The following is a 12,258-nucleotide window of genomic DNA, read 5'->3' on the forward strand; positions in this document are numbered from 1 at the left end:
TGAAGCTCACTGTGTAACTCCTTAGAGCGACTCCTTGTGGACAGCAAACCTGTCCCCTGTACAGTTGTAGGTTAGGTCTCTCACTATAGCAGATGCAGAAGTCCACTAAGATAAACGATATGTGAAGACATCCTTTACAGTGAAACATGTCCTGCTTTCGTACAGGCCTGTGCGTAATTGAGTCTCTTCTCAGCTACCTTTCCGTGTTAGACAATGTGAAGACAGCCACAGCACCCTTCCTTCCCAAGACATTGACCCCATTGCACAAACTGTGAAAACGTTTTATACTTTTGCTAACACTTGTGGTTTTCAATCCTTATGTTTCTTCTCATCAGTCCTCTGCCCTCTTGTTTCTACTAAAGCTGTAAATACATTTAGAAACCATTTGTAAATACAATTAAAAAGATGAATTCATTTTCCTGTTCAGTGGAAAAGCCTTCCAATCAATTGGCTCCGCCTTGGCAACTTTTTGTTGTTGGTGGGTTTCCTCCCTCCCTCCCTCCCTCCCTCCCTCCCTCTCTTTCTCCCTCTCTTTATTTTTTGAACAGCAGAAAGGATACTGTCGGTTCACTGTTAAGCAGAATATACTGTACGACTAAATTGGTAATTTTTGTTTTGTTTTTGAGACAGGGTTTCTCTGTGTAACAGTCTTGGCTATCCTGGAACTCACTCTGTAGACCCAGTCTGGCCTTGAATTCATTGAGATCTGCCTGCCTCTCCCTCCCAAGTGCTGGGATTAAAGGTGTGCGCCACCACCACCCAGCTCTAAATTGGTAATTTAAAAATCTTTCCAGAGCTTAAGTGCACATCTCTTCTAATGACAGCAAGTATAACCACCTCTTTTGTTTTACCCTTAGCCCAGACCATAAGCCTGCATATTTTTTGTGTGTGATTTTAATTTTTAACAGCCTAGATTCTGGGGAGAATTTGCAGGAACACAAAGCAAGGGCTAGGGGAAATGGTCAATGTGAATGAGCTCTACTTTAGGTTGATGTGTTTTATTTTAAGCTTTCCACTTGTTACTGTGATGTTTTTGTTATCACTGTTGTTAAATTCTATAATGGTTTCCTGTGAAGCCTCCACTGAAAGGGACTCAAATATGCAACATCTAAACTATTTTCCAAGGGCTCATGCCCCTTGAATGGTGCTTCTAGCCTGGTCAGGGTTATTTATTAAATTTTATATATGAAAGTATTGGGGAATTATGTAAACTCTTTATATGAGACTATCTAGTTCTTACATCATAGATTTCATATTCTCAGTGCAGCTGAACTGAAGTTCAGCGAAGTCATTCACTCTGTTCAGATTTGTAATGGTCGTCACATGTGTGGTCTTCAGTAAGTGCCAGAGTTCTCACTGTTCTGCCAGGACTTGCCAAATCCAGGTGCTCAATCCCTGGGTCTGGCACATACAGGGCTATGGCTGCTCCTCATTAGCTACTGGAGTTAGCCTCGTTCACTGCTTAGTGGCAGATTGAGCACGCAGATCTCTCACCGCCCTTCAGTGACAAGCATGCTGTGAACTCGGCCTCGGGACTTGAAGATCAAGTCCCAGGCTGCTGCCCTGAGGTAAACTCGCCTGCCTCCCCTGAGAACGACCGTTTTCCCAATGTGAAACATCTCTTACCACTTTAGCAGTAGGGCTAACACAGTCTTCCGTTACAAATGACTGAGCAATTTGAATGACTTCACATGGTGTCATTATCTTGCAATATAAACTGGTAACCTCACAATGCCACACTTCATCACCACATGAAGTAAATGAAGCTAGCTAAGCGGATGCTGTATCAACTAGTAACTTGCCATTAAGGGTTATTTTATAGCATGAATTGAAGACTATTTATTCAAATGATATTTTACTCTTGTATTCATTTTGCTTTAGGTTTGTGACATGAATATTTCAGTGCTGCTTAATTTTGTTCTGAATTATTGTTTCTTGCTTGTAAATGGCTTTTTTATGGTCTAAAGTCAATGGAAATTGCTGTTTGTAAATAAAGATGCTGCTAGAGCAACCTTGCTGTGGTCTCTCTATCCCCCCCCCCATGGCCTCTGGGGGCACCGCTGTTTCTGATGAGCATCTTGTTTTTCTAGCCACTGGGTTCCTGAAGGGCTAAAAAGAAGGCTGAAGTAGCTGTGGTATTCTGATCCTTTCTTGTGTGGCCAAAACTAGGTGTCCTCAACACTAATGATGAATGCTTCCCCACCCAACTATAGGAGCACCCTAAAGGTATGCACCACCATCTCCCAGCTCGGGACCTACTTTTGAAAAGTCTTGGTAGAATTAAGGTGGTAACCCAGAACCTGAACGATTGCTGCTTTGGCAATCAAGTTACTTCTGTGTGACTGTCTTTTTAAGTAGTCACCTTTCATCGCACATCTGCGTCCCTGGCTCCAGAGAATTTTCTAAATGTTTTTTTTTCTTTCCTCAACCCCCCTTCACTTTCTTCCCTCAGTTTTCTTCTTTTTTTTTTTTTTTTTTGGTTTTTACGAGACAGGGTTTCTCTGTATTGTTTTGGAGGCTATCGGTCCAGCCTGGCCTCGAACTCACAGAGATCCGCCTGCCTCTGTCTCCCGAGTGCTGGGATTAAAGGCGTGCGCCACCACCGCTGGCTCTTTCTTTTTTTTTTTTTTTTTTGTTAGGTCTTTCCATCTCTCTCTCTCTCTCTCTCTCTCTCTCTCTCTCTCTCTCTCTCTCTCTCTCTCTCTCTCTCTCTCTCTCTCTCTCTCTCTTTCTTTCTTTGATTTTCAAGACAGAGTTTCTGTGTATAGCCCTGGCTGTCCTGGAACTGGCTTTATAGAGAGGGCTGGACAACTCACAGATATCCCCCTGCCTCTGCCTCCTGGGTGCTGGGGTTAAAGGTGTGCACTGCCCTCAGTTTTCTAAGTACTAATGTGAGCATCAAAGGGTCACCATTGCTTTGACTTTGGCACGTCTGGACTCAGGCTAGACTTCATCACTGAAGCTCCTCCAGGCCTCACCACATCTCAGCATCGTTGCTGTGATGGACAATTCCTGTTCTCAGGGTGCCTGGCTTCCTTCCCCACAGAGCCGTGCCTCTGGCACTGTGCAAATGGGAAAGGAATTGCTGTCTTCCCTGTGCACATGGGAGACATGCCGAGCTGTTTGCAGGTCTCTTCTGCTTCCTCTTTACCCTTTAATCACAACTTCTTGATGCCGTGGTCTTCCCTCATGTCTTCCGCACATGTTGACAAGCACGAAGCTCGCCCACTCAGCCCTTCCTGCCTACTCTGACGTGTCTAGACTGAGATGGGGGACTGCTACCAGGTTGCAGTACCAACCACCATGTCTTCTCTCTTCCTCGTTGCCCCCTCTTCCCCTGGCCTCCTGAGTGGGCATCTTGCCACCAGGCTCTGTTGAAAGGCTCCACTTCCCATTGTAGCATTTTGCTCATAAACATGCGCAGCATGCACAGCAGTGCACAAGACGCTGCTACACACACACACACGACATATCAATGCTTTAGAAACTAATGCATAAAAGCGTGTGATGTATGGGTGGCACAGCACATGTAAAAGTGAGAAGACAACCTTTTGGTCTGTTCTCTGTACTGTCATAGGGGTTCCAGCAAATTGTCATCAGGCTTGTGCAACAAGTATTTTATACTTTTTTTTTCCTGAGACAGATTTTCTCTGTGTAGCCCTGGCTGTCCTGGAACTCACTCTGTAGACCAGGCTAGCCTGGAACTCACAGAGATCTACCTGCCTCTGCCTCCAGAGTGCTGGTATCAAAGGTGTTGGCTACTACACCTAGCTGACCTGACTTGTTTCATGGTCTCCCTTTTTCACCATGATGAGTCTCCTCTTTCAGACTGGGTGTTATTTAGTTCCTGTTCCCTCTGGCAAGATCTAGGTTCTCAAGGGTCTTCAAAAGTAGCCCCAATTTTTAAAAAAAATGGACTGGGACTGAGACGTCTTGAGAGTGTAAGAGGCAGCTGGGTGGTGGCTGCACGTGCCTTTAATCCCAGCAGAGAACAGACGGAAAGCTGGCTTCTGACTTTTGGCTTTTCCAGACAAGATTTCTGTGTTGCATTGGAGGCTGTCCTGGAACTCACAGAGATCCCCCTGCCTCTGCCTCCCCAGTGCTGGGGGTGAAGGTGTGCGCCACCACCCTGCTGTCTTCTGACTTTTACACATGTGCTTTGGCGTTTGTTTGTGTCCACTCTTACACCACACACTTTCATACGTTAAATACAAAGTTGTAAAAAGTCTGGGTGGTGGCCATCGCCTTCAGTCCCAGCACTCGGGAGGTAGAGGCATTCGAATCTGTGAGTTCCAGGTCAGCCTGGTCTATAGAGAGAGTTCTAGGACAGCCAGGACTACACAATCAAATGAACATGGGTGTCTTGTGTGTGTGTGTGTGTGTGTGTGTGTGTGTGTGAAACAAACTGTGTGTGTGCATGTTTATGAGCAAAATGCCACAACAGGAAGTGAAGCCTTTCAACAGAGCCTGGTGGCCAGAGGCCTACTCAGGAGGCCAGGGGAAGAGGGGCCACCGAGGAAGAGGGGAGGAAGCAAGTGGTGGAGACAGAGCAGTGCGATCTGCACAGTGAGACACTGGGGGAGGAGGAGAAAGGGTTTCTGATCCAGTACAGGGTCTTATGTCTGTGGTCCTAGCACTTGGGAGGCGGAGGCAGAAGGACCAGGGTCATCCTAGTCTATATAGCAAGTTGGAAGTGAGCCTAGGCTACATGAAATCTTGTGCCTAAAAATCAACAACAACAAAACACAAAGGGCTGGAAAAAACTGTCAGCAGTTAGGAGTGCTTGCTGTTCCAGAGAAGCAGAGTTTGGTTCCTCCAGGGCAGTGGTTCTCAACCTTCTTAGTGATGTAACCCTTTAATAGAGTTCCTCATTTGTGGTGACCCCAACCATAACATTGTTTTCCTTGCTGGGCAGTGGTGGTGCCACCTTTAATCCCCAGCACTCCGGAGGCAGAGGTGGATCTCTGCCTGTTCTACAGAGTGAGTTCTAGGATAGTCAGGACTATATAGTGAGATTATCTCCAAGAACTCAGAACAAATAAATGCAATATGTATTACATAGTAATACATGTGTATATTTAGCACCTATAGATACCTTTTTTTGTTTTTGATTTTGTTTTTTTGAGACAGGGTTTCTCTGAAGCTTTGGTGTCTGTCCTGGAACTCATTCTGTAGACCAGGCTGGCCTCAGATTTAGAGATCTGCCTGCCCTCTGCCTCCTGAGTGCTGGGATTAAAGCTTGGGCCACCACTGCCCAGCTATTGAATACTTAATATTTAAAGAGATAACAATAAGCTGTAAATATAACTAGTTAGAAAACAAGGATGGGATTTGGGCCATATGCTAGGTTTGTTTATATTTCCTTATCTTTGTTTCTCTATGTGTAGCCCAACTGTCCTGGAACTCTCTCTGTAGACCAAGCTGGTCTCAAACTCTCAGAGATCCTCCTGTCTCCACCTCCTGAGTGCTGGGATTAAAGGTGTGAGTTACCACTGCCCGGCTTCTCTTGCATTTCTAACACCTGTAGCTCAACCCAGAGAACAACAATTAAATGAGAAAACAGCTCACAATAGCTACACCTCATGTGTTAGGTTTATTTTATTTGGTTTCAAGCTAAGAAATGTGGGTTCTACCCTGTGGCCACGGGGAGGCAGTAGAACTCAGTTCACCCAACATGGAGGCAGCTTCTGCTACAGAATGCCATGTTGAGAAGGCTCTTTCAAAGAGTTGACAAAAGGTAAGGTCAGCCCACTGGCTCCCTGGGTCGATTGCCTTGGAAGCTTGCCAGCCCTCAGCCGTAAGCCTTGGAACCTGCCAGTGGTGTACAGGGGAAGTTACTTGGAACCTGCCCCTCCCCCAGGTAAGGGCCCTGAATTTAAAGATAGACTGATAGCATCAGAATATGACTGGAATTTGAAGACCTTCATGTTCAGCACATAGGTTGAAGTGGTTACTGACAATGATAGCTGCCACTTATGCAGCAGTTAACAGGTGCCAATGTTCCAGGTCACACCCATGCTTTATTTTTTGTGTCCTCAGAGGAACTGCTGGGTGGAGTGTGTTCAGACATTAAGTTCAAAGCTTGGTGCCCAGGATGGTGGGGGACCAAGGGGTGGGATTTAATGGGGCATTCTGAAGTTACTTACTAGGTGCTTGGTCTCACAGGGATTATGAGACCCTCCCTACCTCTCCCCTTTCCCCTTTGCTATGCTTTGAGATGTTCCTGTCAAGATGTGCCCCCATCACCAGAGGACAAGCCACTGGGCTTCCTGGTTTTGTACTTGGGACCTCCCAAACTTAGATGAACAAACTCACTCATATTCATCCTCACCTCCTACTCTGAAACGGGCTCTCTTGAAACCCAGTAACCTGGGCTGACCTTGGACTACAGATCCTCCTCCTTCATCCCCCAAGTGCTGAGACCAAAGGTGTGCACCACCAAATCTGGTTTAAACCTTTTCTCTCTGTAAAGTTAACTCACTCACTCACTTGGTGGTGGGGGCGCAGCTCCTGGCACAGACAAGGGACGGAAAAACTCCAAGGCTGCTGAAGCACGGGGGGAGGTGGCCTGAGGAGAGCGTTGATCCCATCGAAGAAGAACAAAGACTGCTTACCCAAATATTGTTTTAGTTGAATTAAGCAGGTTTTGATTTATGTGCACGATATAACCGGTCCAGCCACTGCCTCTTCCAGAACGCAGGGATTTGAGCAGAAAGCCTGGAACATAGTGGGGTTTTACAGCCTCAGACTGCTAAGTTAGGGGGTTTCCAAGGGAATTTTGGTTAGGTAGGAACTTGGCAGAATATCTTATTTTATGAGTGTGGTGGTCATTGTATAGGGTGTGGGGCATGTCAAAAACCAGAAATGGGTCAAGGCACAGTCAAACTCAAGTTTTGCAGTAGTAAACAGAAACAAACTTAGAGACCTTGTAACAAGATGGCTACTGATTTTAAGGTGGAGTCAAGCCAGGCAGCACTCAGGAGGCAGAGGCAGGCAGATCTCTGTGAGTTTGAGGTCAGCCTGATCTAAAGAGTGAGTTCCAGGACAGCCACAGCTCCACAGAGAAACAAACAAACAAAACAACAACAAAAACCCCATGGAATGAAGCTGGTTCATCAGTGAGATGCAAGGAGGCATGGTCCTGGGTTGGACCCTGCATCCCCACGAGAACCCTGGTTTTGACCTCCTCACCGCTGTACCAGAAATAACTTAGGTGAGGGATTTATTATGGCTCACTTACAGAGGCACTGTGGGAGAGTGGAGCTGTTCACACTCATGCTGCAGGAGGGATGGGCAGACCACAGCTTTGCTCATCTGTTTCTGCAAACATTCCCACAGACACACCCAGAGGTTCACTTTACCCCTCCAGTAGGCTGTTTCAGTCCAGTCAAGTTGACAATCAAGATGAAAGGCCACAGTGACCAGATGGAGCCACCTCCTGATGCTTCTACCTCCTCCTCATGCTGGTTAGCTTTGTCCAAGGGGCAGCCAAGTTTTCTTGGGCCTAGAAGAGTCAGCCTGTTTAGGGAAGGTGGCTTTGCAAATCTTGGCTCTGTTTTCCCATCACCTGGGTCTCAAGCTGATTTTCAGCGTCTGAGATGTCCTTTGGAGCTGTGTTTCTGGAAGATGCTCACTGCAGCTTCACTGGTCACACAGCTCAGTGCTGTGCTGGGCACTGAGTCACAGAGCTAAAGTCTTCATGGCCCCTTCCTCAATCACAGGCTTGTGTGGAATCTAGTAGAATCGGCTATAACACCAGATGGGGTGGTTCCTGGATCTGTATCTTTGTCTGAACTTAGCAAACTGTGTATCTAAAATGGGTGCATGTGTTATTTTCTTATAGACAACTTTCTAATACAGTTGATTAGTTGATTAATTAATGTTTTACCAGAGCAAGTGTAGACTTATTAAAAGAAAGTGAGAAAGAACTTCTGAGATGGAAATGACTTCAAGGGAGGAGTACCCTAGAGCTGATTTTAAAAGAAAGATGAGTCAGTAATATTGATAGAAATATAACCCATTCTTCCCAATACTAAGGGGGAATCCCTCTTCTAAAACTTCTAGATCTGGGTGCATCCAAGCTGTTCCCTTCCCAGCCCAAGGCTAGTTGTTTCTTTCTTTCTTTCTTCTTCTTCTTCTTCTTCTTCTTCTTCTTCTTCTTCTTCTTCTTCTTCTTCTTCTTCTTCTTCTTCTTCTTCTTCTTCTTCTTCCTCTTCCTCTTCTTCTTCTTCTTCTTCCTCTTCTTCCTCCTCCTCTTCTTTTCTTCTTCCTCCTCCTCCTCCTCTTCGTCTAGTAGCTTCTTTTCACGTTGTTGCCTTCCCTGGTTAGTTGCTCATGTTTTATTTCTCAGACCTCTGATGCATGCTTAACCTGCTGCCTATATTCAGTTCTCACTGCTGACATAACTAGTGTGAACTAGTGTGATTTCTGTGTTCTCACTGGACCCTGCCTGGTCTCTGAAAGTGCGGGTTGTGGAAGGATGTTGATTGTGTTCTAGTTTGAATACACTGCTGACCAACCTCTGATGCGAAGAATTAGGATTGTGTGCCTCAGCATCATGAGTAGGTATGTGCTCATCCACCAATGGTTTTGATGAATGCCTACTACAGCACTGTCCAGGAGACCACGTGGGTGACTGTGGCCCCTTCAAGGACTAGATGCAGGAGGCACTTACAGAATGAAAATGTGTGAGGAGGGGTGGGGAGATGGCTCCATCCACAAAAAGTTTGCTGTGCAAGCATGGAGACCTGAGTTCAAACCCTGATCCCAGTGCTAGGGAAGTAGACACAGGAGGATCCCTGGCCAGTCAGTCTTGCAGAGTCAGACAGTTCAGGGTTCAGTGAGAAACTGTCTCAAAAATTAAGCTGAAGAAGCCTTTTGGCCACGGCAGCCATCTCCCAGTAACTTGCCAAAATGACAAACTCAAAAGGAGAGAGGAGAGCCGGGCGTTGGTGGCACCAGCCTTTAATCCCAGCACTCGGGAGGCAGAGGCAGGCGGATCTTTGTGAGTTCGAGACCAGCCTGGTCTATAAGAGCTAGTTCCAGGACAGCCTCCAAAGCCACAAAGAAACCCTGTCTCGAAAAACAAAAAAAAAAAAAAAAAAAAAAAAAAAGGAGAGAGGAGGGCCACTGGCTATGTTCTCTAGGCCTTTTGGGAAGCGTGGAGTTGTTCCTTTGGTCACGTATATGTGAATCTACAAGCAGGGTGACACTGTAGACATCAAGGGAATGGGCACTGTTCAAAAAGGAATGCCCCATAAGTGTTACCATGACAAAACAGGAAGAGACTGCAATGTCACCCAGCATGCCGTGGCCATCGCTGTAAACAAGCAAGTTAAGGACAAGATTCTTGCCCAGAGAATTAATGTGCAGACTGAGCACATCAGGCCCTCTAAGGACAGAGACAGCTTCCTGAATTGGGTGAAGGAAAATGACCAGAAGAAGAAGGAAGCCAAGGAGAAGGGCACCTGGGTTCAGCTGAAGCACCAGCCTGCACCACTCAGAGAAGCACACTTTGTGAAGACTAACCGGAAGGAGCCTGAGCTGCTGGAGCCCATCCCATATGAATTCATGGTCTAATGTGCAAACAGAAATAAAAGACCTGGACTGTAAAAAGGAAAAAAATCAGCTGGAGAGTGAATGAGGAAGACACTTGACGTTGACTTCTGGTCTCCAGATGCAGGGGTGAGCCTCGCCTACCATGTATACATGCAGACAGTAGAGACTTTTCTTAATTAGAGATTGGTGGGCTGGTTGTCCTGGGTTCTTTAAGCAGGCAGGCTGAGCAAGCCATGAGTTTCGAGCCAGTAAGCAGCACCCGTCCATGGCCTCTGCATCAGCTCCAGCCTCTAGGTTCCTGCCCTGTGTGAGTTCCTGTCCTGACTTTCTTCAATGATGAACAGCAATGCTGAACTGTAAGCCAAATAAACCCTTTCCTCTCCAACTCGCTTTTGATCATGGTGTTTCATCATAGCAATAGTAACCCTAGCTAAGACAGCTACCAAAAGCAATTTGCTCCAACCTCATGTGTGTTGGGGACTGCTAGAACCTTGAACAAAATGGAGTCTGTCAACCGTTTCTTGGCCTTCTGACTACGTGACTGCGAGCACACATGCCCTTGAGACAAAGGAAAAGGCTAACCATTAAAGTTAAATTTACACAGGGCAGCCCACCCGCCTAGCCAGGGGGAAATACCCTTACGGAGTAATTGTCTTTGTTAACAAGATTATAGTGTTCTGTTGTATACTCCCTACCCCTCCCTAATTCCTGCACCTGACTTACGCTGACAAGCATTTGTGGAATGCAACTGATGACTGATGGAAAATTACAGCTTTGTCTTTACCGTATTTGGTGTATATTTGAATTGAGACTTGATTGACATGCTTGTACCACCCCCTGAGGTCCTTCCTCTATAAATTCCAGCGCGCCCCAAAAAATAAAGGCTCTTGATCAGCGAACGTTGTCTTGAGCCTGTTTCCATTAACCTCTTGAAGTTCACTTTCCAGATCGGATCTGCTCGTGAAGGCCCACCAAATTAGTAGCGACCCTCATCACCTCACCCCCGCGGGTCGGGGGTCCCTTCCCGGGGGTCGCAACTGGCGCCCACGTGGGACACGAGTTACAGACCACCGATCGGACGGCAGAGGCGCGACGAGTCCGGAGCCCACTCATAAGGCGTCAGGTAAGCCCCATCCGGGTGGCGCAGAGTAGGGTTAGTCTAATGACCTAGGTTAACACCGCCGTCCCATCCGTCCCGCGAAAATGGGGACTAGTATCAGCAAAGAAGCTAGATTTATTAAAGGAATTCAAGAAGAATTAAGAGATAGAAACATTGAGGTTAAGAAAAAAAGATTTACTTAAGTTTTTGCTTTTTGTACATGAAGTTTGTCCCTGGTTTGTCATTACCTGCCCAAAAATAGTTTGCAGTACTTGGGAACGGGTCGGGGCCGAATTAACTAATTATTTTGAAACCAAAGGCTCTGAAAGCGATAAAAAGATTATGCAGCAGTATTGGGATCTCTTAAAAAGTATCATTGTTAACGCGGAGGAAAGCCTCTGAAATGAACAAATTCTTAAAGATGCCCAACAACATCTAGAGGTCGCTTCCTGAGGGTGTTCTAGTGCAGCTCCAGGGCAAGTTCTGTCGCTGATCTTTCTAAAGATTGTTCCTCTTCCTCTGCTAACTCTGACTTTGATAAGCTTCTTCCTTCTCCTTCTGATCAACCTACCTCATTTGCCCCTAAAGTTCGCTCTCTAGCCACCGGTATCTACCCCTCCCTACGGGCTCTCGCCTCTGCTCCTCCTGAGGAACCTCTCGATCCTGGGGACGCCCAGGAGCTAGAGGAAGAGGCTGCCGCATACCTTCGGGTTCGGGCGCAAGGTCTCTCTGGCCACGAGACCTCCTGCCTACGATCCTTCCTAGCTCCCTGATCTTCCTCAACCTTTTGCTCCCAAATACTCCTCCACTGTTGATTCTCTTGCTTCCTCTCTCTCGTTCAAGCTCTCAGCGACAAGTTTTCACAGCTCCTCTCCTCAGCATCACGTAAACTCCAGTTCCCTCTTTTTTGACCCTGAAGGGTAGGGAGCTGAACCGCCTCTCCCTGCTAGACCTCTTCCTGTGGCACAGGGGCAACCACGCACTAGACAGGCAGCTTGAGCCGAAGAAGCGGCTCGCCTGATCCCGATGATAGAGCGTGCCTTGGCTATAGCCCACCTGCTCAAAATTTTCAGTAGTGGTTACTACCTCCCTGTACCCTCCCCCCCCCCCCCGCCCCGGCAGATAAAATCACCTGGATAAATGATGATCCTGTCTGGGTAGGGCAATAGCCTCTAGTCAAAGAAAAATTAGAAGCAGCCCAGCAGCTTGTGCAGGAGCAATTCAATGCTGGCCATATAGAACTCTCCACATCTCCTTGGAATACCCCTATTTTCGTTATCAAAAAGAAATCAGGTTTGTGGATGCTTTACTTTTGGAAGCCACAGATGTAGTTTTTCTGGATGAATTGTTTTTCTTATAGATGATGTATCGGTGTGGTATGCTTTTGCGTTGATCTACAGGGTGATTTAAAATTTATTTTTACAAGCAGTTTTTCAATCAAATTCTATATTTGATACAATGTGTTAAAGGTAGATCAGCCTAGAGTCACACAGCTAACAGCTGGGACCCCTGAGTGTCTAGGAGTCCTTAGAGGCTAGGTGGCCTCTCTTGGTAGTCCCTGTGGTGGTAGCGCTGGCTGGTCACAGGAACGAACCTTCAGG

General features: G+C 46.6%; 1 protein-coding gene across 1 annotated transcript; it reads left to right on the forward strand.

Moving 5' to 3' along the window:
• Positions 1–9,249: 9,249 nt before the first annotated feature.
• LOC121136049 (60S ribosomal protein L21-like) lies at positions 9,250–9,579 on the forward strand. Its single transcript, XM_040735589.1, has one exon. The coding sequence runs from the start codon at positions 9,250–9,252 to the stop codon at positions 9,577–9,579; it is 330 nt and encodes a 109-aa protein (XP_040591523.1).
• Positions 9,580–12,258: the final 2,679 nt, after the last annotated feature.

Source organism: Mesocricetus auratus, unplaced genomic scaffold (assembly GCF_017639785.1).
Source record: "Mesocricetus auratus isolate SY011 unplaced genomic scaffold, BCM_Maur_2.0 Super-Scaffold_100047, whole genome shotgun sequence".
In the NCBI taxonomy this organism is placed as follows: domain Eukaryota; kingdom Metazoa; phylum Chordata; class Mammalia; order Rodentia; family Cricetidae; genus Mesocricetus; species Mesocricetus auratus.

Excerpts from the sequence above, each read along its gene's own strand:
- LOC121136049 (XM_040735589.1), top strand. The coding sequence starts at position 9,250 with ATGCCCCATAAGTGTTACCATGACAAAACAGGAAGAGACTGCAATGTC.